Here is a 25,339-nt window from a genome sequence, read left to right as displayed (position 1 = left end):
TTGGTAATGAGAAGAGACAAGTCTAAGAGTTTTCTACTAGGGATTTCTCACTTCATTCATTCTCACCCAATTTGCCAAGAAATCAATATACGCCTGTTCCAATTATACCTGCAGGGACCAGGGATATTACCAGGAAGGGCAAATTCATGGAGCCAGGTAAACTCAACCTGGGCTGGAACTCCATGTATGACCTGACCCATATTTTCCTATTTTAACAAAGCGGCAATAGTGAAGCTTCAGTCTCTGGGTATCAACTTGGACTCTGTGTCCAACAGTCCTTGAAATGTCCATGTTATCTTTTTTCCCCAGGATAATTGTTATCCAAGTAAATGGCCATAGGACCTGATGGGAAAGGACTGGGGAAAATCATAACCATATATACTTGAGTGGTATTACAGAGGCCTTCCTCATGGGGACCTGGCCTCCATCCAGGCATGGGGTTGCTGGTCTGAGAAGGGCTTAGGCCAAGAGACTTGGCAAGGGATTGTTACTTTTTATCAAGATGGATATTATTCTAGAATGTCCCCTTCTCTGAGCCTTTTGATCCCTCCCTTACCATTTGTCATGACAATTCCGAAATTTCTAATTAGGGTGAACATAGCATTTTCTAGGCTTCCAAGGGTCAATCTAGCAGCAGATTAGTCCCATCTCCCAGGGTCCTTGACAGAATGTTGAATTATTCCACATCAATGAACTTTCCCTTATCCTACTTGATATTCTGTCCCTTTCATTCAGCACTCCCGGGATCTGGCCCATATACACTCTTCCAGCTTCTGCCAGAGCATACTAGCTAGATCTGGCACTTTCTTTGGCATATGGACACCTTTTGGATTTTCCTTATACTCAACCATGTTTCTGCAAATAATGAGAATTTGATTTCTTCTTTTCCAAACATTGCACCTTTGAGGTTTTTGTTTGTTTTGTTTTGTTTGTCAGACTTCTTAGTTCAAAGTCACATTTGTTGGCCCCTTCCAGTGAGTCTATGGTATGCTGACTAATTAGAAAAACTTGGTAGGAATACCTGCTCGGACTTTTCCATGAGAATGTCAGGGCAAGCAAGTGGTTTCCTTGGACTCAGCGGTTCATAACGTCCATTTATTTTTCTGTTTTATTCTTTTCAGGGTGTGTGCTCAGAATATATGTATTGCTACATTTAAAAAATACCTGTTACATACCTTCTGGTAATTTGCATTGATAATTTATTCCTGTATAAGATAAGCTGAAATAACTTCCGGAGCCCAGTACGTGTCAAACAGATTTTAAAGATTCACAATTTCTTTGCTATCTGTACTTTTTTCTCAAAATGGATAAGACAGTGAATTTGGCTTCTAAACATAATTTCCAGCATCACATCTATTGGTAATGTTATCTAATCGTGCTTTGCCTCAATCATTTTTTGAATACGAGTTTCTGTTATACATTATCATCAAAGAGACATTTTCAATTAGAATCCAAGTTTCTAAACTGAACTGTTTCTCAAATATGTAAACAAAAAGTTTCAGGTAAAACTACAGCTTTTTTAGAGGTATTTTAATACCATCAGCAGTACAAACATGAAATGTGGTGCCGAGAGGTATTTGTTGCACTAACAAAGTTCCCTAGAGGACTTGGGATGCTGAAAGCAACAGTTTGAATAGAATAATAAATGCAGGATGAGAGTATTTTTCCCTTTCTTTCTCATCTGCTAGAAAAATATAGATAATAGAGCTCATTTTTTGCCTTAGCATTTCAGAGCTCTGCAGATGGGAAAATACAGCCCAGTGGAAATTATTTCTGGCAACCTTGAGAAGCTATGTTAGCATTTTGTGGCATTTCTTTTAGTGACATGTAAAGCATGCCCTTCCCTCATTGCAGCGTCACAGTAAAGTGTCACATCAAAGCCAAAATAGTGCACCCTCAGGGAAAACTGGAAAAAGGGAGCATTTTTCAGACACACAAAGGGTAATATTTATCATGAAGCCTTCCATTTTAGCTCCAAATGCTTCCCGGGCCATGGGTATTGTGCAATGGAGAAATGCACAGAATGTGAGATTCAAAGCAAATGTTATGTGTAAATCTAGAGGAGTTTATGTAAATGCAAATAATATGTAAAAAGCAGAGTGAGTTATCGGCATACATGCATCGTAAATCTGCACAGCATGTCGGGGAGGGAGTTTAGGTGTTGCATTGTGGCGACCTGTGACTGGTGTTGATGGAGTCCCAAAGCACTGAGTTGCCAGTTACCTATTTGTCACCACCAGTACATAATGCCATCTGCTCTACCCACAGCATGCGGTATAGAAATTATTGTCCCCATTTTATAAGGAATTTGAAGTTCTAAAAGATCTCATTATTTGACTTACACAGTATTTTCTAAGGTACTTTGTTAATATACTGCTAATGTCAATATTGTAATCTTAAGTTAACCTTGCACTTTTTATTAATTTATTTCATTTCTTGCTGTTGTTGTTGAGAATATATGCAGCAGAATGTATACCAATTTAACAGTTTCTACATGTACAATTCAGTGACATTGGTTACATTCTTTGAGCTATACAGCCATTCTTATCTTCTTTTTCTGAGTTGTTCCTCCCGCATTAACATAAACTAACTGCCGCCTAAAGTTCCTATCTAGTCTTTCAAGTTGCTGCTGTCAGTTTGGTCCCATATACGTAGATCTTACTAGTTAAACTAAATTATTTTTTGTTTTAAGACTTCAGGGGATTTTTTGGTTTAAGGTTTAAAGACTATCTCAGGGCAAGGGTTTTTGGGGGTTTGTCTAGCCTTCATGGTTCCAGAAATACTGGATTCCATGAGAGTTTGAAGTCATTTTCTGTATTTTCTCCCCTTTGATCAGAATTCTAGAGAATCTTTGATCAAAATGTTCAGTAATGGTAGCTGGGCACCATCCAGTTCTTCTGGTCTCATGGCAACGTGGGCAGTTGTTCGGGGAGGCAATTAGCCTTACAGTTTATTTCCTTCTCCTATTCCTGACTCTTCTTCCTCTATTGTTCCAGGTAAATAAAGAAAATTGTTGTTTGTCCATTCATCTGCTGATTGGCATTTAGGTTGTTTTCACCTTTTGGTTATTGTGAATAGTGCTTTAACAAACATTAATGTACAAGTATCTTTTTTGAGTCTCTGCTTTCAAGTCTTTTAGGTATATAGCTAGGAGTGGAATTGCTGGATCATATGGTAGTTATTTTTAGTTTTTTGAGGCATTGTCACACTGTTTTCCACAAAGGCTTTACCATTTTGCATTCCCACCAGAAATGGATAAGGGTTCCAATTTCCCCATGTTCTTGCCAACATTTGTTATTTCCTGTTTGTTTTTTTTAATCTTAGCCGTCCTAGTGGGAGTGAAATGGTATCTCATCATGGTTTTGATTTTCATCTCTCTAGTGGCTAATTATGTGGAACATTTTTTTGTGTGTTGGGTGGCCATTTGAATGTCCTCTTTGGTGAACTGTCTATTCGAGTCCTTTGCACGTTTTATGATTGGGTTTTTGTCTTTTTGTAGTTGTTGAAGTTCCATATGTATTTTAGTTATTTGATATATGGTTTTTAAAGATAGTCTCACAGTAGTTTGTTCCTTCTCTTTTTTGCTTATGTCTTTTTGATGAATGAAAACTTTTTTTTTTTTAATGTGGTCCTATTTGTCTATTTTGTCTACTGCTGTTTGTTCTTTCATTGTTATATTAGATAATCCATTGTAAAAAGCTAGGCCCAGTAGCATTGCCCCTGCAGTTTCTTCTAAGAATTTCATAGTTTTAGTTTGAACACTTAGGTCTAAACTTGTACTTTCAATAAAATCTGACATATCCTCTTCATCCTACACTTGGAGGGTTATTATTTGGACCCAAATCTTGGGCTTTATTTTTAGTACCACTGAATGTTATCCTATTACCTTTATTTCTGTTGCTTCAGCCTACGGCCATTTTTACAGCATGTCTTTTATCACTGTAACTCAATTTCAGGTTCAGATTGAAGAATGTCTTCATATTCCGCGCCCCCCCCCCCCCCCCGCCACACATCTTGTTGCTTTGGGCAAAGCCTTGTGGTAGTTTCCTTCCAGTCAGAGCTTGCAAGTTTACCCCAGTACTATTCCATTTAATGTCAAATGCATACAAAAACGACTGTACCTTGTTTTTCTGATGTGCCGTCTTGAAGGAAAGAGCAGGAACTTTGGAGCCGGCTCCACCAATTACCAGTTACATGATTTTGTAAATAAAATGGGATAATAATTCTAACAAGTCCAAGTTTGTAAAGACCTTTCAGGTTGTCCAGTTTGACTCTTAGCCCCAGTCGTCAAAGAAATAAATGGGATTTTTATGATGCACTAGTTATTTGTTTTTTTGTTGTTTTAGTTATTTGTGAACCCCACCTACATCCCACAGGCCCTGTCGATAGTTGTTATCTACAGCTGGCAGATTTGTTTTGGTAAACCTTTTAGCTTCGTTCCCATTACCACTGTTGTGCTCAGATCTCTATGGTTTTTAGAATCCACTTTCTCTCCTTGCTTTAATATCTGAGTGACATTTTCTATTTTCTATTTCACTCATTTTCTATAAATTTTGTTTCATGGTAATGGTTTGGTTATCTTACTTGTGTATATTTACTAGCATCTTTGGTGGAAATGCACTTGATTTAGATTTTAACTACTTTAGGAAACTTCTTGAACTCTCTCTGTACCTAGGAATTTTATCCTTCCTCGATATGCTTCTCCTACCCCTTCTCCATCAAAAAGATTAAGCTCTTTGACAAAGACTGCAAAAGTGAGGCCATTCTACTTCTCTGTGTTGATGTTGTTAGCTGTTGTCAAGTCAACCCCTGCTCACGGCGACCTCGTGTATAATGAGCTGTTGCCGGTCCTGCGCTATCTCCACGGTGGCTGCTTCTCTATCTCAGTACATCATAATTCTTATGTTGTGGACCTGTGTTTTCCCTGAACAGTGTGCATGCATGTGTGTGTGTGTTGATGAACTGGCAGAAACAGGCTTCACTTTCTGTATAGCCTTATAAAATAGAGACATTATTTTCACTCTTCTCTTTCTCTTCAGGTTTTATTTTTTTTAATACACCTTATTTTTTAAAGCTGTTATCAATTTAGAGAAATTGTGCAGAAAGTACAGAAAATTTTCACATACCACCCTTCTCCTTGCACACTGCTTCTCCTTGCACATGAATGACATCATGCATTCATTTGGTGCCGTTGTTAAACATTCATGATCCAATATTGATAGATTAACTACAGTCTATATTATACATTAGAGTTCACTCTTTGTATGGAGTCCCTGGGTGGCTTAAGCAGTTAAGCACTCAACTACTAGCTGAAAGGTTAGCAGTTCAAACCCACCCAGAGGTACCTCAGAAAACAGGCTATCTGCTTCCGAAAGGTCACATGCTTAAAATCCTGTGGAACAGTTCTACTCTGCACCCATGGGGTTACCAGAAATGGGAATTGACTCGATGGCAACAAACAAGCTTGTGTTGTACAGTTCTGTGGGTATTGACAAATGCATAATACCACGAGTCCACGACTATAATGTCAAGAAGAATAGTCTCAGTGCCCTAAAAATGCCTTGTGCTTCATCTCTTCATTCCTCCCTCCTCCCACTGACCCCCTGGCAAGCACTGATCTTTTTACTGTCTCTGTAGTTCTGAGGATAAATTTTAATTGTCCAATTTTTAATATTTTGAGAGATTCCTAACCCTTCTGAATTGTCTCTCCTTCCAGAGTCTTTTTTTCCTGGAAGGAATAAGACTTTTTTTCTTCTGAAGTTTTGAAATCTACTCTTCTAAAGTCAAGAATAAGGAGCAACCTGTGGCACAAGGGTTAAGTGCTCCATGGCTAACCAAAAGGTTGGGGGTTCGAACCACTCAGCAGCTCCACCGAGAAATACCCAGCAATCTGCTTCCATAAAGATTACGGCCAAGGAAACCCTATGAGGCAGTTCCACTCTGTTGCATGGGTTTGCTATGAGTCGAAAGTCAACTTAATGGCACCTAACAACAACAACAAAGTCAAGAATATATAATTCTCACGAACAGGCAACCATCTTTGCATTAATGCCTCCGAGGGAGCAATTTATGTTTTTTTGTCTGTTTATTAATATTACTAAGTATTTAATCACTTTTCAGAGATGGAATAAATAATATCTCATTACTCCAAGTCTAGGATCTTTCCACATTAAACTTCTGCATTTTTCTTCAAAGATATTAATAAATGTCTCTCATAGGCTCACTGTTGGCTAAACCATCTGGCTTTTATGGATCTTGCCAAGAGAATGTTTGTCTTCACTTCAGCACACAGTGTGATCTGCATGAGTCCTGAGTGGGCTATGTGTAGGAAATCTACTTGAATTTGATTCCTTAATCAGATTTTGGAAAGGGCCAGCCTCAGGAGCATTTCTAAATAAAACCATATGATAACAGGAGTAAGGATAGAGTGTTGTCCATTTTTGTGAAACCTTATCTTATTTCTCCTGCTTTTGTTTGTTCTGTGTGCCAAATGGGTGAGAATCAAAAGGCAGCCTGCCCTGTTGCATCTTCTGCTTTTTCTTTGGTGACTGGAGATGTGTTGACTGGATGCTCAAGGCTTGTCCCCTCCTCTATGCCCATTTCTTTCAAGTCAAAGCATCCTACATGCAGCCATCTCAATTTTGTTGTACAGCTGTGGCAGAGATAAGCAGGTTCTGTAGCAAACGACTCTTTGAAAAAACTGTGATTTACCCATGCTAGACACGTTTTTACTGCTGTTTGTTTGTTTGTGGTGGTATATTTTTCACATTAGATGTTTTTTAGGATTAGCAAACCAGCATAAATCTTGTTTCATCCCTCCCTGGGTACTGAGTGTGGGGCCAAGCAAAGCACAGATTAACATATGCTTACTAGGGATTAAGGATTTTTTTTTTTTAACTCTTCTGATAGATAGTAAAAGAAAATACACACAGTTCAATGAATTCCATTGGTGGACTGTTTTTCTTTATGTCGACGGCTAGCATCACCCACTGGTCCCAAGTTCCATAAAAATAGTTTCAATTACCACAGGCTTCCGGTTATACTTCTTTTTTTTTGCTTCTGGACAACCTTTAAGTTATTGGATAATTCTTTCAGTTCTTTTTTTTTTTAATTGTGCTTTAGATGAACTACATGAACTAGTTTCTCATTAAACAGCTAGTACACGTATTGTTCTATGACATTGGTTACCAACCCCACGACATGTCAACACTCTCCCTTCTCAAACTTGGGTTCCCTATTACCAGCTTTCCTGTCCCCTCCTGCCTTCTAGTCCTTGCCCCTGGTCTGGTGTGCCCATTTAGTCTCATTTTGTTTTAGGCACCAGTCTAATCTTTGGCTGAAGTGTGAACCTTGGGAGTGACTTAATTACTGAGCTAAAAGGGTGTCCGGGTCCATATTCTCAGGGTTTCTCCAGTCTCTTCCAAGCCAGCAAGTCTGGTCTTTTTTTTGTGCATTAGAATTTTGTTCTACATTTTTCTCCACCTCTGTCCAAGACCCTCTATTGTGATCCCTATCAGAGAAGTCACTGGTGGTAGCCAGGAACCATCTAGCTGAACTGGACTCAGTCTGGTTGAGGCCGTGGTAGTCGTGGTCTATTAGTCCTCTGGATTAATCTTTCCCTTGTATATTTAGTTTTCTTCATTCTTCCTTGCTCCCAAAGGGGTGAGACCAGTAGAGTATCTTACTTCAGGTTATACTTCTTGGAAGCCAAATACCAAACTGCTGTGACCACTATTTTACCCTGTTTTCATTTGCCTCCATCACAACAGTGCTACATACAGCTGCTCTGTGGGGAGAAAGCGGAGCGGCGAGGAGCAGACTCTGGGTGTTCCGGTCAACAAAAGAAAATCGCTGTTAATGAAGCCCCGTCACTACAGCCCTAACATGGACTGCAAAGAAGAGAGTGAGGACAGGACTGAGGCTGAGGAGGACAGTTGCCTCTTGCAAACAGATGACCGCTCCATTGCAGGTAGCAAGGAAGAGGGGTTGACACTGTCCGATCCGTGGTACCAGTGACATGTCTAAATTTGTGTAGAACATATGGTTTGTGTGGCTGTAAAAGTATATTTCAGTTTGAAATCAAAATTGAGTTTCATTTATTTTACTCAACATCTATTTATTGAAGGGCCTTGTTTTTATCAGACACTGTGCAGGGTCCAAAGATAAGCAACACCGAGTTCTTGCCCACAGTCCGTTTCCAAAAGCGCAGATGGATTGTGCCTCCTTTAGAAGAAAACAAAAATGCTAAGCCATAAAGTGGAAGAGTACCTTGACTCTGTAATAGATGAAAGCAGCCCCTCGAAGCCAAAGGGCATATTTAAGCTTTAAGATCTCTTTTTAAAGATTGTGTCCTATGTACTGTGATTACTAAAATCTTTATTTTTAAATTGTTTTATCAAAATATATAGTATATTCAGCCCCCAAAATAATGCAACATGGACTAATATTGGCAAGGAGTCTTTAGTCTAAATATTTTCAATATATATTTTTTGAATAAATATTTATAGCAAAGGACCATATAGAAGGAACCACAAACTGGGAACATACAGTAGGAGAATGATATAGAAAACCTGTTAAGGTGACCATTATTTCAAAAATAAATAATTTTTCAGTGCACATTATATTTTCATTAATTCCTTTATTCATTCATGCATGGAACGGTGCTTGTGGGCTGCCTATAATTTAATTACCATTTTGTAAACTTTAGGATCTGTTTACCCCCAGCTCACAGGTGGTCCCATTAGTTCCTGGTGGCCACATTGCCTGTAACAGATATCACTAACTATGTTTCACATAAGGCTGAAACTGAAGGACATGAAAGATGTCTTAAAATTTTGTCAGAAAAATAAATAAATGAAAATCTAAACCTTGACTTATTAGAAATGAAGCTAGATGAAGGCGTGTTCTATTAATTTTACAGAATAGTTTTTGAATATGACTCATTCTAAGGAATCAAAATATACTAAATAAGTTGTCAGTTGATAAGAAGTATATCTTATACAAACAAAAGGTAACTAGATTCTCAGATCATAAATATCTAGAATGATAATAAATATTAATAAAAGTGATATAAAAGCATGCTGACTGAGAGAGAACAAATCTCAGATCCGATTCACTGCATCTCCAGTAATCAGGCTTGGGAGAAGCTTGAGGTTCTATGTTTAAAACAAAGTTATATTCCCATTTGACAGTGTTTAAGTAAGCCTTCCATCTTTTCTCTCTCAATCACATTGTTTTGAGCCTTGTGGGTCATCTGTAAGTTAGAGTCATCCTTGGCCTCTTGCATTTCCTTAAAACAGAGCAGTTTTCCTTGTTTATTCATGAAAACTATAGGTTGACTGGAGTATTTAGGGAGGGTCTTGAATCAGTGTGGCTAGACTTGAGGTATAATTCATCTAAACCCATTGCTGTCAAGTCGATTCCGACTCATAGCGACCCTATAGGACAGAGTAGAAGTGCCCCATAGGGTTTCCAAGAAGTGGTTGGTGGATTTGAACTGCCGACCTTTAGGTTGGCAGCCAAGCTCTTAACCACTGTGCCACCAGGGCTCCATAATTCATCTAGCTAATATTAATTAGCCAAATATTTGATAAAAATGAGCATACTTTTGCATCAACACATTCTCATAAGCTCCATGAGGACAAGGGCTATATCTGACCTGCTGATTCCCAGCTTCTATCACAGTGGCTTGGTGTAAGCACCTATAGAACATGAGAACAGACCCTCAGTGAGGCTGAGGCCTCCACTGATAACCTCTAAAATACTACCTAGGGGAGGGGAACAAAAACCATTGTTTACTGATACCTGTTTGGTGTCATCCAGTTAACATGGGTGACGTACTCAGGTGCTGTGTGATGAGATATTGTCCTCCTTGCTGTGCAGGTAAGGAACTCAGACTCAGAAAGTTCAAGGAACTGAACTGGCACAGTGAGTGCAGCAGCACCAGAACTCACAGCTAACCTGCCACTCTGATGGCTGTTAGTACTGTGGTGGCAAAGGCACAAGACAAGCGACCAGGTCCCTAAAATAATGAAATTCCACTAACATAGAAAACTCTGCACCCAGTGCAGAGCTGGGAGAGACACACCTTGTTAGCGACCTGTGGGTTCCAAAGCAAACACAACTTTCCTCCTTATCATCACAGTGCTCTGGGCGGGAGGTCCACACAAGTCGGGTCCCGTCTTCTGAACATCCCTAGAAGCCGCAGCCACCATGCACCTCTGGCTGCAGCACTCCTCTTTTTCCAAAGAATAATTAATAAATATTTTCTTTTAGCATGTAACAAACAGTTGAACCAAACAATTATGTAAACTGGAAGTGACCCAAACGCAAGCAGTTTGGCAGCAGTGCAGGGCACTGCATTGTGGTGCACATGTGTGTTTTGTCACTCCTCCCTCTCTGGTGATCTGCACTTAATAGGAATATTTTAAACTATGTAGCTAAGCAACAGAGGTAATTGTTGCTTTCTAGAGCTTTTGTTAGCACTCTCGCACAGCCCAAATATGCATAATTAGGTATAATGTCTATAAATCATTATTGTACACACACGGGCAGTTAAGTGGAGTGAGAAAGGAGTTCAATGAATTGTGCATATTCACTGAAAATGCTTTTTGTTTGTTTTCTGCAGTTCATAATACTTTAAATTATCATAACCCTTTACACTTTCTCCTAATAGCCAACTGTGACATTGAGAAAAATTTCATTTGCATTTTCGACTGTTTAATTTATTATTTAAACCTGGAGTTGCTCTGATATGAATTCAGGGGAGGATAGACCATCCTGTCAAATATTACGTACTTGTTTATCCAGGCTCTTTTCTAGGAAGTAAAATGTTAAATTTTTCAGTTTATGTTGAATAGATCCCAACAAAAGACTGCACCCTATAATCAGCATTATTTAAAGAGGCTAGTGTTGTGACTAAATTCTTCCCTTCATCCAAAAATGCTTTTAGTTACTATGGCAATATTTACTTGATCCTGGCAGTCCAGTGTTGATTTAGGGAGATAATTACCAGAAAGGAAGATGATGGAGATGCATTTTTGAGTGTCCTTGTCAGAGACAATGTTTATAAAAAATTAAATGAGACAGAAAGAGGTGCATTGTCTTGGGCACAGACACCCTCTCCTTGGGCCCAACAGACAGGCCTTTCTTCCACCTGAAGATGTTGATTAACACAGAATGCTCTTCATTTGGTGTCTTTAACAGTCTTAATGGGCTTAATGTTTTCTGCTTCCCATCCCCTATCCTGCCTTTTGAGGCACAGAATGCTCCTGCAATTTTTTCCTTTTTTCTTCTTTGTCATAGTGCTTGTCAGAAGGACAATTGCCAGCGGTCTGGGCATTTCCAGGCCGGTGTATGCTCCGTGCCATGCTTCCCTAGCCCTCCCATGTCCAGGCCAGGCCTCTGGCTGCCAGCCAGCTGGGCTTTCCCTCCTCCCCACCAATGCCCAATTGCGTGTCTGCATCAAGATGGGTGTGGGTAGTGACCACCCAAACTGAAGCATTCCTCAGAGTGGAGGGGGTAACGCCAGTAATTACGTGGGACCCCAGGCACACTGGGCTGCCCTCAGTCACAGCGATTTCCTGACTTTCACTTCAGTTGGCCCTGTACTGAACACAACTAGCTAATTAATATTCAATGTCGTCCAACCACTTCCACCTCTTGCCTCACTTTCTTTTTACATAAATGCATGCAAAGACCAGAATTTGTTACTTTTTAAGATATTGTTTGATTGTGCTGATTTTTCCATTTACTTGTATTTCCCTGGGCATAGACTTTTAGCGTGACCGTTACACAAGGGAACAGGAAGTCTTGCAAGCTTCAGAATCCTTGTGTTATCATCTCAATGTAGGTTTATTTGGTATTTAAGCTAACATTCAATGAAATATGAAAATATATTTGAGAAACTATGGAGGGCCAGGGAACATAAATCAAATAAACTTCGAAAATACATTGTCATGCCAACAGAGAAATATGATGCATATTTTCTTGATAAGGGATAGTATTATGTGTATTTTATTTCCTTACAGTTCGTTAAGATTTGGGAACATAAGGGGTGCGCTAACAATAATTTCACATTCAGCACTGTTGTTATTAAATATCTCCTTCTTGCTCAGTACCCCAGAAACATTTAGCACTTATAATCCTGAAAATTCTATTAGCTCATTTCTTTAAAGGCAATTCTTACAATATTAAGTTCAAGATTTGTTTAGGAGCCCTGGTGGTGCAACGATTAAGCACTCAGCTGCTAACTGAAAGGTTGGTGGTTTGAACCTACCCAGCCACTATGTGGGAGAAAGACCTGGCAATCTGCTTCTACAAAGATTACAGCTTAGGAAGCCGTATGGGGCAGTTCTGCTCTGTCACATGAGGCCACTATGAGACAGAAATCAACAGGACGGCACATAACAACGAAGGTTTGTTTTGTTTTAAGAAGATATATGGCTTACTCCCTAATGTTTATAAAATTGATAAAGGCCACATATTACACATATATGTATATGCATAAGTATGTGTGTGTGTCCTGGTGCTGTTTTCTTAATATATGTTTTGCTCTTCCGTTTTAAACATTGGTTTTCTTTTTCTGTAGAGGAACTCATGATCAAACCAATGGATGACACTCTCTGTTCAGCTGCGCAAGAAAACTCCAATAGAAAGGAAGACAGATATGCTAGTTATCAAGAGCTCATGGTCAAATCTTTAATGCACTTGGGGAAATATGAAAATGAAGCATCTGTGCAGACTGTGAGTGAAAACTTAAATGACAGTGGCATCCAGTCTTTAAAAACGGAGACTGACGAGGCAGACGATTGCTTTCTCTTTCATTCCGATGACAGGAAAGACACAGTCAATGACTCCCAGCAGCTCCAGTACTGCTCCTCTGATGACAGCGAAAGTAATATGGAAGGCCCAGAGATGGGCTGGGAGAGCAGCTCCAGTGTCTCAGAAGAAACCAAACCACACAGAAACCCCAAATATATTTTAGTGGGTGATAAAAAAGACCCATTAGAAGTTCCAGAAATAAAAATGGAAGGTGAAAAATGCATCCCTTGTGAAAACATATGTGACCCTGAAGTGGAAAGGAAAGACCCTCAGAAGGCTCACGAGGAGCCCCTGGACTGCCCAGCCCAGCCTCCCTTCCCCGAGCAGGAGGAGGATGATCAAGAGTGCCTGTCCACCATGACCCAGGAGTCTGGGGAACTGGAGAAAGCCAAGGGCAACTTAAGTTTGCTGGAGCAGGCGAGTGCGCTGCAGGCGGAGCGAGGCCATGCCTGCCATAGCACGTACAAAGACCTGGATCGGTTTCTCTTGGAACACCTGGCCGGGGAAAGGAGGCAAGCCAAAGTTATTGACCTGGGTGGAAGACAAATCTTTAACAGCAAATGTAAGGCACATCTTTACATTATTGTAGGAACACGATTGCTTTAGGGTTTGAAAATAAATGAGCTGGATTTGGTTATTTGTATCAGATAACTTTTTGACAACTTAACGCAATTTTATACTGTAAAATATAACAATTTCCTTTTTTTTCCTTGCTTTTTAGATTGTACTCAGATCAAAGGAGTTCAGGTTTTTTTCCTGTGTTTTCACAAAGAGAGGATTCATTACCTCAATTTGTTTTAATTTAACTCCTATTTTTAAAGTATACACCATGACCACCACTGGTTGCCATGGCGTCAGCTCCAATTCATGGCGACCCCATGTGTGTCAGAGTAGAACTCTGCTCCATAGGGTTTTCAGTGGATAATTTTTCAGAAGTACATCACCAGGCCTTACTTCTGAGGTACCTTTAGGTGGCCTTGAAATTTTAACCCATTGGTTAACGGCCAAGAGTACTAACCATTTGCACCACCCAGTGACTTTTAGTATTTTCCCTTTGCCGTTGAGTTGATTCCACCTCATAGGACAGAGTAGAACTGCCCCATAGTGTTTCCAAGAAGCAGCTGGTGGATATGACTTTTTTTTTTGGTTAGCAGCTGAGCTCTTAACCACTATGCCACTATAGTATTTTTAAAAAAAATACTTTATCAAACATTCTTACAAGTACATTAATACTTGTTGGGTTTTAAACCATTTTATTAGCCAAATCAATTCCAGAAACTTTTAATTTTTCTTTCCCACCTTCATTCTGGTAACATCTGATTGCTTTTTTCCTGCAAAATAATGGCAAGCCACTTACAAGCCAGAAAGGATGTTCTGATTCTTTTTTTTTTTTTTTGCTAAAATTGAACGGTATTGAGTTTATAAGTTTTACAAGCTGTCTAACTCCGAGTCACACATGGGCCAGACTTGAACGGAAAGAGTCAGTGTACTTTGAGGAGACCTGCTGGCTGTTCCTCAGGCTTCGGGACAGTTGTGCCCCCTGCTGCCGTGAAGGTACCCCTCCCTACCCCGTCTCTGTCTCTGCCACTGTCCCCGAGCCCGCACCGGGGCCTTCGTGATGATCCCGTTACGCAGAGTTTCCCGAACGGGTGTCAGTTAGCACCCAGCCCACCACCACCACCCTCAGTTGCTGTTGAGCCAACTCTGACTATGTGTCAGGGTAGAATTGTGCTCCATAAAGTTCTCAATTGCTGAGTTTTGTAAGTAGGTTGCCAAGCCTTTCTTCGGAGGTGCCTTTGGGTGCATTTGAATAACTAACCTTTTGGTTAGCATTTGCCTAAGAGTAAAAATTTGTACTCTGTTGACGTAAAAACAAAGATTTATCAAAGGTAGAGACAGCTTGAACTGGAGAAAACACTGGCCCTCACAAAGTGAAAGTCAGAGCTCCAAGGTGGTGAAGCTGCAGATGTATTTTTATAGAGTGAGAACAAAGAACTTCAGGTACGCTAGTTTGATTGGAAGCTACAAACTTCGATCAGTGCAAGGCAGGATCATTAGAAGCCAGGGCTCAAAAGAGATTGGTTTATCAGGGGTATGTGAGCATTCTGTATTGGTGGCTTACAGTTAAGCTTTTTATTTCAAGGCTCCTTGGGAACAAGCTGCAGGTGAGCTATTTGTTTTAAGGCTCCTTGGAAACTAGCTGACGATATTCTGATTGGTGCTTGGTGAGGTAAGATAGTCAAGGGTGGAATGTCTGGAGACATTAAAAGGACTTTAACGTGATTGGTTTAAAGAGTACATGTGTGCTTTGTTGATTAGTTGCTACTTGGTGATATGTGGGCTCTCAAGGGGGTCAAAAGGCAGTCACAAGATGATTACATGATGGATTCTATGGGAACAGAAGGTAAAAATTAGGAAAAGTTCTCCTGAGAACATCTTAGACAAAGGGTTTCGATATATTTCCTTCTCCTGGCCTCTAATGATGTGCTTTTGACATTCTGTAGCCTAGCTACAGAGAAAAAATTCCCCTGGCTGCATGGTTAAGTTTGTACAAAGATTAACTTCTTAGAGTAGCAAGTTTTCCAAAATGGGGTTTCAGTTCAGACCCAGAGGCAGTCTCCTTTTAGTCATGTCAGACACCCCCAAAGAGTTTAATTTTAGGGTGTTCTTTCTCACATTCAGGTGTATTCACTGTTTACACCACCCAGAGGACTCATTGCCCAGAAACCTTGTTTAAAATGTGTCCTTCCAGGATCCACTCAGATTTACTACGCAGGATCCCTGAGGTTCTGGATCAAGAATCTGCGTTTGTTAGCAGGTTTTTCAGGTGATTCAGGTGGTTCAAGTCTAAGAACCACAGAACTAGGGAGGGTTATATAAGAGAAAACCAAGGCCATGGATTAAAAGGGCATGCAAGGAGAACATGCCAGTAGGGGTTACAAGATCTTGGTTGCTGAGATTTCTCCAGAAATGAATTGTATATTTTGTCATTTTAAGCCCATTTTCACACCCACCTGCCATCTCTCCAAATAATTTCTTGCAGCTCAGAGGTGAGGATACAAAAAATAAAATAATGCATATCCTGTTGAAAAATCCATTGCTGTCGAGTCGATTCAGACCCATAGCGACCCATACTGAAGAGAGTAGACCTGCCCAATAGGGTTTCCAATGCTATAATCTTTAAAGAAGCCGACTGTCACATCTTTCTCCTACAGAGCAGGTGGTGGGTTCAAACCGTGAACCTTTCGATTAGCAGAGGCTGGTGTGTTCGAACCACCCACCTTTCAGCTGAGTGCTTAATCACCACAACACCAGAGTTCCTTTAACGTCATTTAAAAAAACAAAACAAAACAAAAAAAACACTGTCAAGTTGATTCCGACTCATAGCAACCGTACAGCGCAGAATAGAACTGCCTCATAGGGTTTCCAAGGTACAGCTGGTAGATTCAAACTGCCGACCTTTTGGTTAGCGGCCGAGCTCTTAACAACTGTGCCACCAGGGCTCCTTGATGTCATATAGTGAGGAGCAAAATTAGAATGCTATGCAGACATACTGCAAGGGGTGGGTGGGGTCAGCATGCCAATGACGTGTGAGGTTTGCGGCAGGGAGCCACATACTTGGCTCTGGATGCTCAAACTAATATGCAACCCGGTGAATTTATCTGTGTGTGTGTGTGCATTTGTGTGTCTGTGTAATGAGCTACACAATCAGAAAAAGTGATAAAATTTATTCCAAATTCTCCAAACCCATCATTTTTAATATACTATATTTCATGACTGTAAGAATGGCCCAGAACCAGGCAGTGTTTTGTTCTATTGTTCATAGGGTCACCATGGGTCAGAACCAACTGGACAGCACCTACAACAACAAATATTTCATTGATTCTAAGATACACAGTTTTCCCATGTTAACATCTCTGAAATCAGTGGTGTGTGTCATAGGTTTATTTTTAGACGCTGTTTCTTAATAGCACACAAAATGATGTTTCATTTTACAATTGACAGCATCTTACAGCCAATGAAGTACAGTATTTGGAGAAACCTTAATTATTTGTGCCACAGAATAGAATACTTGATGATCTTTGGCTCATTATTACAAAAGTTTTTATACCTTTTTATTACCAAAAATTAACAAGGCAATAGAATCTGTGTTTGTAAACATGGGGTCACACTGGGAATTTGGAGAATCATTAACGGAGCTGGATGGTCAGCAGTGTATCCTATTGAGTAGGCCATGGTCCTGCCTCGGGGTCGGAATAAAGGCCACGTAGCTGTGTTCAAAGCATATACAAGAAGATGCAGATGGACTTACATGAAACAGAGGCCCATAAGGTGGCACCCATTGTGCAGGGAAACCATAGCCTTAGTCTGGAGGATGACCACAGAGTCCAAATTCACTTTCCTGTTCCTTGGTCCAGGTGTGGGGCCAGTGGCATCAGAGATCCTGTTTTCTCCGATGTGCATAACAAGGCTTATAAGTCAACATGCATCACGGCTGATAGCAATGTGCTCCAGAACACCATCCCAACTTCCATTCACCTTGGTCATGTGATCACTGCTAAGGCGAGAACACTAGGATTAAACAAAATGGTTTAAATGAAGCCTGCAGATGAGTTGGGCAATAGTAAAATAAATTTAGTTACAATGTCACTACCATACACTTAGTGAGATTATCGCTCACAGTACAAGTACAGTCATCACATAATTTCGTCCAGCCTAGGACACATTTAGAGTGAACGGATTGATATGAATAATTACACAAGTATGACAGTTTTTAACAGGTGTGAACAGGGACTGTCCCAGGCAAACCAGAATGTTAGGTCCCACATATAAGGGCACTCTCATCATGCAGCATTGTGCTAAGGAGAAAAAAACAAAAAGAGGAGCCAGGCTGAGAGTTACCCAGCTCTCAGGCTTTGGCTTCTTATTGTGCAAACAGGCTCTGCCCTATAAAGCATTTCATCAGCATCTTTGTTTCAGTCAGCAGAGAAGAGACCTGCAGACAAAAGTACATGATGGACTGTCAGTGGGTACACCTGGACAGGTGCCAGCCCTACCTTATCTCCAACCCCCTCTCTGGCTGCCCGCAGACAAACAGTGTGGCAAGGAGGGAGGCCCTCCACGCCAAACAGTTCAATGGGGTTTAGAAATGTGGTCTCTCGTGGACATGATCCAGGAGAGGAAGGGCATCAAAATACATATTGTTGCTTTTCTCATTTTCTCCAATACACTCTTACATGGTGTCACGCCTCCTAATTTCACATCAGCCAGGCTTCAAGGACTTTTACTAGTAGTCTACAGATACTACATGCTCAAATCCACTTGAAATTTGGCAAAATTTTTGAATTACATTAAATATAGTATATCCACAAAATCATAGGACATAACAAGACTCTTGCTTCATATGTCTGTTGGTATCTTAGGCAATACAAACAGTATAGTCAGGATGTTATTGCATCTAAATTGTGTCTCTCAAGAACAAATGCTTCCTTCTCCTTGTGTCCCTACCCTTCCACTGCTAAATACTCACTTCCATGTACCTTTTTCTCTGGGTGCTCCTCTGGGTTGGCTGGTTTGTTAAACCTTTGGGGGCCCTTGGTGTGCTCCTCCTGCTCTGCTGAAACCATGCCCCCATGTAATTGTATCACATCCATCCATCTGGGACCATTCATAATCTAACAACTGAGTGGCCTCGTGCCATGAGGGCAGGCACTCCTAGCAATGCCCTGTCGGGAGACGTCTGCCACGTGACCCTCCTCCCTGCAAAGCCAGGTGAGGAGAAGCACATGGGCTTCGGCATCCCAGTGCAGGCTCTTGCCCTCAGTCCTCCTCCAGCCGTTTCCTCGTGGGAGGGTCGTACACCGCATAATTTATTTTCACTCTCAGCCTCAGTGTGCTTTTTACTCCTGGTCCCCACTATCCTGAGAGTCCGCAGCCACCATGGAGTCGGGGTGGAAGCTGAGGGACAGACCTCCCCAGAAGTTTGCAGTACTGGACCAGGCAGGAAGTGTGGAGGCAAGTGTGACTGTAACAATGCTTTAAAAATGTAGCTACCATCCCGTCACTAGTATGAAAATTCCTGCTGGGGCCTCCTCTGTGTCAGCCACGACCTCATCACTGGCCTGTTTACACCTTTCTCTACCCCTCAGCAGTGTATGCCAGGAAACAATCCCTGGGGGTGTCTCCAGCACTCCTTCTCAGGTCATGTCTTGTGGCAACAGAAAAAACCGGGTTGAAGGCGTCTTTTTGTGCCTGTTGTAACTATCGCCCCCACCCATCCCTCCTCTGCCGACACCCCAAGTGCTAGGCTGGACTCCCCAGTCAACGCATAGCACCTCCGCTGTAGGCACTTCCGGTCCCTTTGATTCTCTGGAAACGGCATCTCCCTGAGACCCTTGCTCCAAATCCCTGTATGTGCATCTTATTGACGGCAGTGGGTTTTAGGGCAGCTTACTACCGGGGTTTGGGAGTCCGGGACTGACTGGTGGGACGGGAGGCTGCAGACGACAGAATACAGCTTGGGGACCCTGCCGGCCTAAACGAACTCCCGTGCAAGCTGATCTGCAGAGCTGGAGGCACTGGGTGCAGAGGGCCGCCGCACCCTGGGGCCCTGACAGAGGCTGCCAGGCACCCGCAGGCACAGGCAGGAGGCGTCTCCTCACATATGATGGCTCCGGCTTCTTTGTTTTGTAACTGACTCGGGCTTGTTGCAGACTCTTAATGGGAGATGGTTTTGGCTTGAATAGCTTCTTTCTTCTCTCACTTTTTTTCTTCTTGTGGGGGCCCTTGCATCCTCTGGGCAGATGACTTGTCATAATGAGGCTCTGGCACCAGTATGTGACATGACAATTTAAAACCATCTCTGCATTTTAGTACTCCCTTGCCCTGTGTCAGCCTTTGCTTAGGAAACCAAGGAAATTGAAAACGTTTTTATGTTCCCATAGGTCTTAGTTGAGGGTCTTAATCAAGGCAATGTGAGAAAATGCTTCCGACACTAGAACTAAACCAGCGAGGGTGTCAGGTCTATAAGGCCACAGGATTGAAAGCGGCAGGAGAAAAAATAACGCAGTGAATCTCTCCGATTTCTCCGCAGACTCTCCAAGGCCTGACAAGAGGGAGACGAAGTGCCCCATCCCGGGGTGCGACGGCACAGGGCACGTGACTGGGCTCTACCCACACCATCGCAGCCTCTCCGGCTGCCCCCACAAAGTGCGGGTCCCCCTGGAGAGTGAGTATTTTCTAACCCCAAACAGGTAGGCTTGTATGCAAAGCTCCAGAATACCTTCATCTTGCTCTTCCAATGTGGAATTTGAGTGGAAATGTAAGTTTTCTCTCAGTGCCGTGACGTGCGCCTGCATAGCCCGACTGAGCTGGAGCCTCAGCTGCCTGGAGCCCGGGAGGCAGCTTCCTTCTGGCGCAGCGTCTAGGCACGCGGGAGCATCACCGCCGTCAGGGATGTCCTAAGGTCACCCTCACCAGCGGAAAACGTGCTCTGTGATGCCATCTCAGCACACGCAGCGGTAGTGAGAGCCTGGAGGAGAGTGAACCTTAGCCGCTCCAGAGACAGCCCTACAGTGGGCGAAGAAGCCAGAGACTTCTGGTAGGCAAGGACTACCTCCTCCGAAGTCGCCACTGATCCGCGCGTTCGATCCTCTGCTTTTAGAACTTACTTGTGGAGACAGCTGCTGGGTTATACAAACTGCAAAGATGAGAGCACCTCAACATCACCCTTCTCAAAAGCAAGGTTTTGCAACTCAGTGAATTCAATTAGCTCAGCACTGCTCTCCAGGACTAGCAGCTCCTCAGGCTAATTACCCGTTTCAGCCTCAACCATACTTTCTCCAATACCCACATGACAGCGGGGGTGGGGAGAATGGACAAGGAATCAAAATAACTTCACTTAAGAAACAAAGAAGATTATGTTCAGAGTTTCACACTGTGGCGAAATGAAAGAAGTACTGGACAAATACTGATCTCCACCCTTCCCTAGGAAAACCACACAAGTGGAATAGGAAGGTTGTGAGCTTTTCCAGGGTAAACTAAACACAAGAATAGTCTTTTTTAAGTTTAGCGTCAACCATAATAGGAAGTTTAGAGAAATTAAAATTTGGACAAGTTTGCTGAATTTAGCTTTTGGAGTTCCTAGTGCTCATTTTGTTTTAATTTGAATGTGGGGAAGGGACATGGTGGATTCCATGACTAAATTAATTTGAAGGAAGAACTGAGAAATAACTTTGTGAGTGTGTTATGTATTTATGGTAAATGTATTCTTTCCTTTTATGTCCTGTTTTGTGCTTAGTTCTTGCCATGCATGAAAATGTGCTCAAGTGCCCCACCCCAGGCTGCACAGGAAGAGGCCATGTGAACAGCAACCGAAACACCCACCGAAGGTGATTCCGAGGAGAAGCTCCTCATTTGACGTTAAAGTAAAGATAAGTGAGAGAAACTTTCCACCATTAAAATCATGAACAAACAAATCATTGCATCACCATCAAACACCACTTGAAGTAGATAAGAACTATTCTCACTGTGCAGATTAAAAAAGAAAAAATACCTCATATTTTTCCAGAAGTTTTTATGTTAGCAGCTAATTAAACTAGCCCCCCCTCCCCACAAATTTATATTTTGAAGTGGCTGGAATTATACAGTCATGTCATTATCTCTATAAGTAGAAAATGTTCTCTTTTGCTGTGGGATCGCACCAGAACTGTATTGCTGTTGAAACTATGTGCTTAAGGGTTATCTTGGTTCATACCCAACAAGTGTTTAAAAGGTGCCAAAAGAGCTTCGATATACAATGATTTTGACTATAAACCAGACTTAGGGTAGGTATCATTTCTTTGAGGTTGTTACTAACATAAAACATATATATGCATATTTATATAGAAATGTATTGTGCATAAATATTTTGATGAAGATGTTTATTGTTTTATGTGTACATTTATATTATGCATAGATTATGTGGCCACGAAGTGTTAGTATGACTTTAAGCATATTACCAGAAACTTCATATCCTACACTTTCCAATTTAAGCTAAGATATAAAATTAAGTCGCTAAAATTTTACTAAAATTCTCAGATGAGTCATGGAGCTGCCATGCTGACTCCTGTAGTTGGACACATGGTGATTTAAGTGAGCACATTCCACTTAAAATATTAAGAAGTCTTTGTATGATTTAGTCATTTGTCCCTTATATAATACTTTCATTTAAAAAAATCAGTTTGTTACCTTTCACCTCTGAGATAGGGTTGGGGAAGAGTTGATACTAGTTTGCAAAACCCTTTGGGATTTTTTAATGTGATTCTGGTGCTAAGTGAACTATTACTGTGACCTGACATTTAGCGTGTGCCAAGTATGCTGTGAGGCATATGCCAAGGCAAACTCCATTATCAGTTTAACTCATATCCTCCCACTTTTTTCTTTTAAACAGTCTTTCTGGTTGTCCAATTGCTGCAGCTGAAAAATTGACAATGTCCCAGGATAAAAATCAGCTTGATTCTCTCAAGAGTGGGCAGTGTCCTGACCAGGTTCACAGGTATGAAGCTCAGGTGATGCTGCTGACCCCGGATCGTGTAATGCTTTTGTCCAATGGGACCCTCTGTGACCTGACCTTCATTCTCAGCTACCCAGAGACCTGCGAGCTCAGCCCACGTGAGAGGCTGGACTAGTTAATTACATCATCGTTCCAAGAGTTTAACTTGAAATTAATCCATATGCAAATGTAACATAAAGTGGGTAAATTTAAAAGAAATAAAGTGTTACAAGGACATATACTAATCAAAAATTCTGAGTCCTACATTTAACCAATCGTACTTGTCCAGTAAGCTCTCAGTTATGGATGACTTAACTTTTTGCCTGGAGAAAATGCCGTCATAAATTACTCGCATTCACTCAAAACATATAATATTATAGGTATCCATCCACTCTTCCACGTATGGAGTGCCTGGGTGGCACAACCAGGTAAGCACTTGGCTGCTAACCGAAAGGTTGTTGGTCCTAGTCCACCCAGGCATCTCACAAAGCAGGCTGGCAATCGGCTCCTGAAGGGTCACAGCCTGGAAAACCCTGGGAAGCAGTTTTACTCTGACACACATGAGGCCACCATGAATCAGAATCAACTCAATGGCAACTGGTTTGGTTTTGGTTTCTTTAAAACAAAAATTGTCACGTGAGTTGATAACAGTTAATAACATATCTCCTACTGTTCCTGGTCGCTTCCAGGTCCCTCACAGTGTTCAGTGGTTTGGAAGCCCTTATGCCTAGATTATAAAATACATATGGTGATGCTTAACATGGCATTGTATATTTACCTGTACGGAAACCATAAAGTTAGGAGAAGTCATCTCAGGATTCGGATAGACACCAGATCTTCATTATTGCTACTGAGTCGCTGAAATGGAAAGTTATTAGGAGTTTCAGTATTTTCAGGATATGTTTCCCTTAATATTTTGCTTCTATAGATTTAATTAAAAGACTCAAATTGACATTCAGATCACATCAGTGAAAAATAAATATCAAGTAAAGATCATGTATAACCCAGAATTAAACATCTTAAAACAGGATTCTTGGTTAGTATTATTGTAATATCTAATTTCTCCCTTAAGTGGGTTACATATCAAATATATAAACAGCATTAAGTTTCATTTTGCTCATGTATTAAAAGATAAATATTGTCTTAGATTAGAACATTGATGCAACTTCAGGGGTATAAACTAAGTTATTCATACAGTAAGATCAGCTATCACTCGAAGACTTTCACGTGGCAGCTAATTTTTTTTTACCTAATCCAAAAAATAGCATTGAAGTTTTGACAGTCTGGTAAGTCAGGCATGTTTTGGTGGAACACAAGAAAAAAAACTATATTTTTAGAAATTTCTAAATTCTAAAAGGTATATTTGTTTAAGTTCTCTTACCATTGGCCAGAAATACAACATTTGTGTCTCCTTGGCTAGAGTTGGTGTCATGCAAATAAGATGCCACGGTTTAATTCAAACACAGTAATTGGGGTTGGGATAACTATACTGAAAAACATCATCCCACCATAGCTACTATAATACAGCAATTTTGATTCATGTTGGGATTATGTAAATTTAATAGATAAAACACTGAAATACTATTTAAAATATTACTTAACTCAGCAAAATAGATTGAAAGTAGGGTAAAATGGTGAAATGTCTAAGAAGAAACTCAAAATTCAGGGACCAAGTGTTTGGTGTCTGTGCTGCCCCTGTTGGGTCCCAGGCTTCTGCCAGCTCTGCAAAGCTGACTAGAACTCAGCACCAGTTCTTCTGAACCAAACATGATTACATTTCCTCACCAGTTACAGCCATGAGTATTCACTGCTAACCTGAACTAACAAGCCATTTGTGCAAACCTTGTCGGTGTTCTAACCAGTGCCTACTGATGGCACTTTTCTCTAAGAAGCCCAAAGTGCTAAGCTAACAAACATTGAATACATGCTCCTCATGGCATCTGCATATTCCCAATATACCCATGTGAGACTGGGACACAGAATATGCCCATCACCATAGCCCCCGCAGAGCACAAAGAGCCTCCTTAGATCTGTGACTCAGCTCTCTACAGAGTGCGCCGTCTCTGTGGGACCCAGTGGTAGTTACATGTCCTGTCCATTTTCAGTTCCGATACTAATATGCTCACCCGTGGTTTTACCTTATTTCTTTTGAACTACCCTCCTCTCTCTCCAGGGCAAGCTTAGTGAAGCAAATTGAATTCAATTTCAGATCACAAGCCATAATCTCTCCCAGAGCCACTGTGTCAAAAGAACAAGAGAAGTTTGGAAAAGTACCTTTTGATTATGCCAGTTTTGATGCCCAAGTTTTTGGCATGCGCCCCCTTCTACAAACAGGGCAAGGACAAAAAACACCACCGTTTTCTGAACGTAAGCTTCTAATTCTAATATTTACTCCAAAAAAAAAAAAAAAAATGTAGTGTGTGTGTTTATGTGTGTGTGTATGCATGTGTGTTCTCAAATATATAATATGCTCTTTACAGCTGGGAGGAGAGTAAAATGATACAAGGAAAGCAATAATAAGTTGGTCAGTATATACATTGAATATGGTAAATACTTAATGGAGTACTGTTTTCTCAAATATGGTGTCATTATTTATCTAAATACAGTAATTACAGAGGATTATTTAATTCTCATTTAGTTGGGATTGAGATTAATATATTGAAAATATATTTATTATATATTAGTAATTTTTATTCATATTGAAATTATGGAAAATTAATAAATAAAATGTTGAAATATTATTGAAAAATCATTTAAATCACCAAAAACATTTAGTCTGAAGGTAGGGAAATGGTGAAAAATCTAAGAAGAAACTCACAATTCAGTAGTCAAGTTTTTGCTAGAATAAAATGTGTGTGTGTGGCTATGGAGATATTTACCCACAAATTTAAGAATTAGTATAAAAACATGTAAAATCTGTTAATACTCTGTAATGCTACCACATCCATTTAGAAGACCATAACTCAAAGGTGGTATAATACATAA

At 40.9% G+C, this 25,339-nt stretch overlaps 1 protein-coding gene across 1 annotated transcript in view; it reads left to right on the top strand.

The window, feature by feature from the left end:
* The window catches only part of ST18 (ST18 C2H2C-type zinc finger transcription factor), a 120,993-nt gene that overhangs the window by 31,685 nt on the left and 63,969 nt on the right, over positions 1 to 25,339 (top strand). Inside the window, exons 4-9 of the mRNA XM_023538869.2 lie at positions 7,770 to 7,969; positions 12,590 to 13,384; positions 19,916 to 20,050; positions 21,122 to 21,212; positions 22,253 to 22,357; positions 24,528 to 24,721. Of these exons, the coding sequence (XP_023394637.1) occupies positions 7,770 to 7,969; positions 12,590 to 13,384; positions 19,916 to 20,050; positions 21,122 to 21,212; positions 22,253 to 22,357; positions 24,528 to 24,721 (1,520 nt within the window). The remainder of the gene's footprint in view (positions 1 to 7,769; positions 7,970 to 12,589; positions 13,385 to 19,915; positions 20,051 to 21,121; positions 21,213 to 22,252; positions 22,358 to 24,527; positions 24,722 to 25,339) is intronic.

The sequence above is a fragment of the Loxodonta africana genome, chromosome 18 (genome assembly GCF_030014295.1).
Source record: "Loxodonta africana isolate mLoxAfr1 chromosome 18, mLoxAfr1.hap2, whole genome shotgun sequence".
NCBI classification, from domain to species: Eukaryota; Metazoa; Chordata; class Mammalia; order Proboscidea; family Elephantidae; genus Loxodonta; species Loxodonta africana.
The sequence above is the reverse complement of the archived record's forward strand: the minus strand, read 5'-3'. Positions and strand labels throughout refer to the sequence as shown.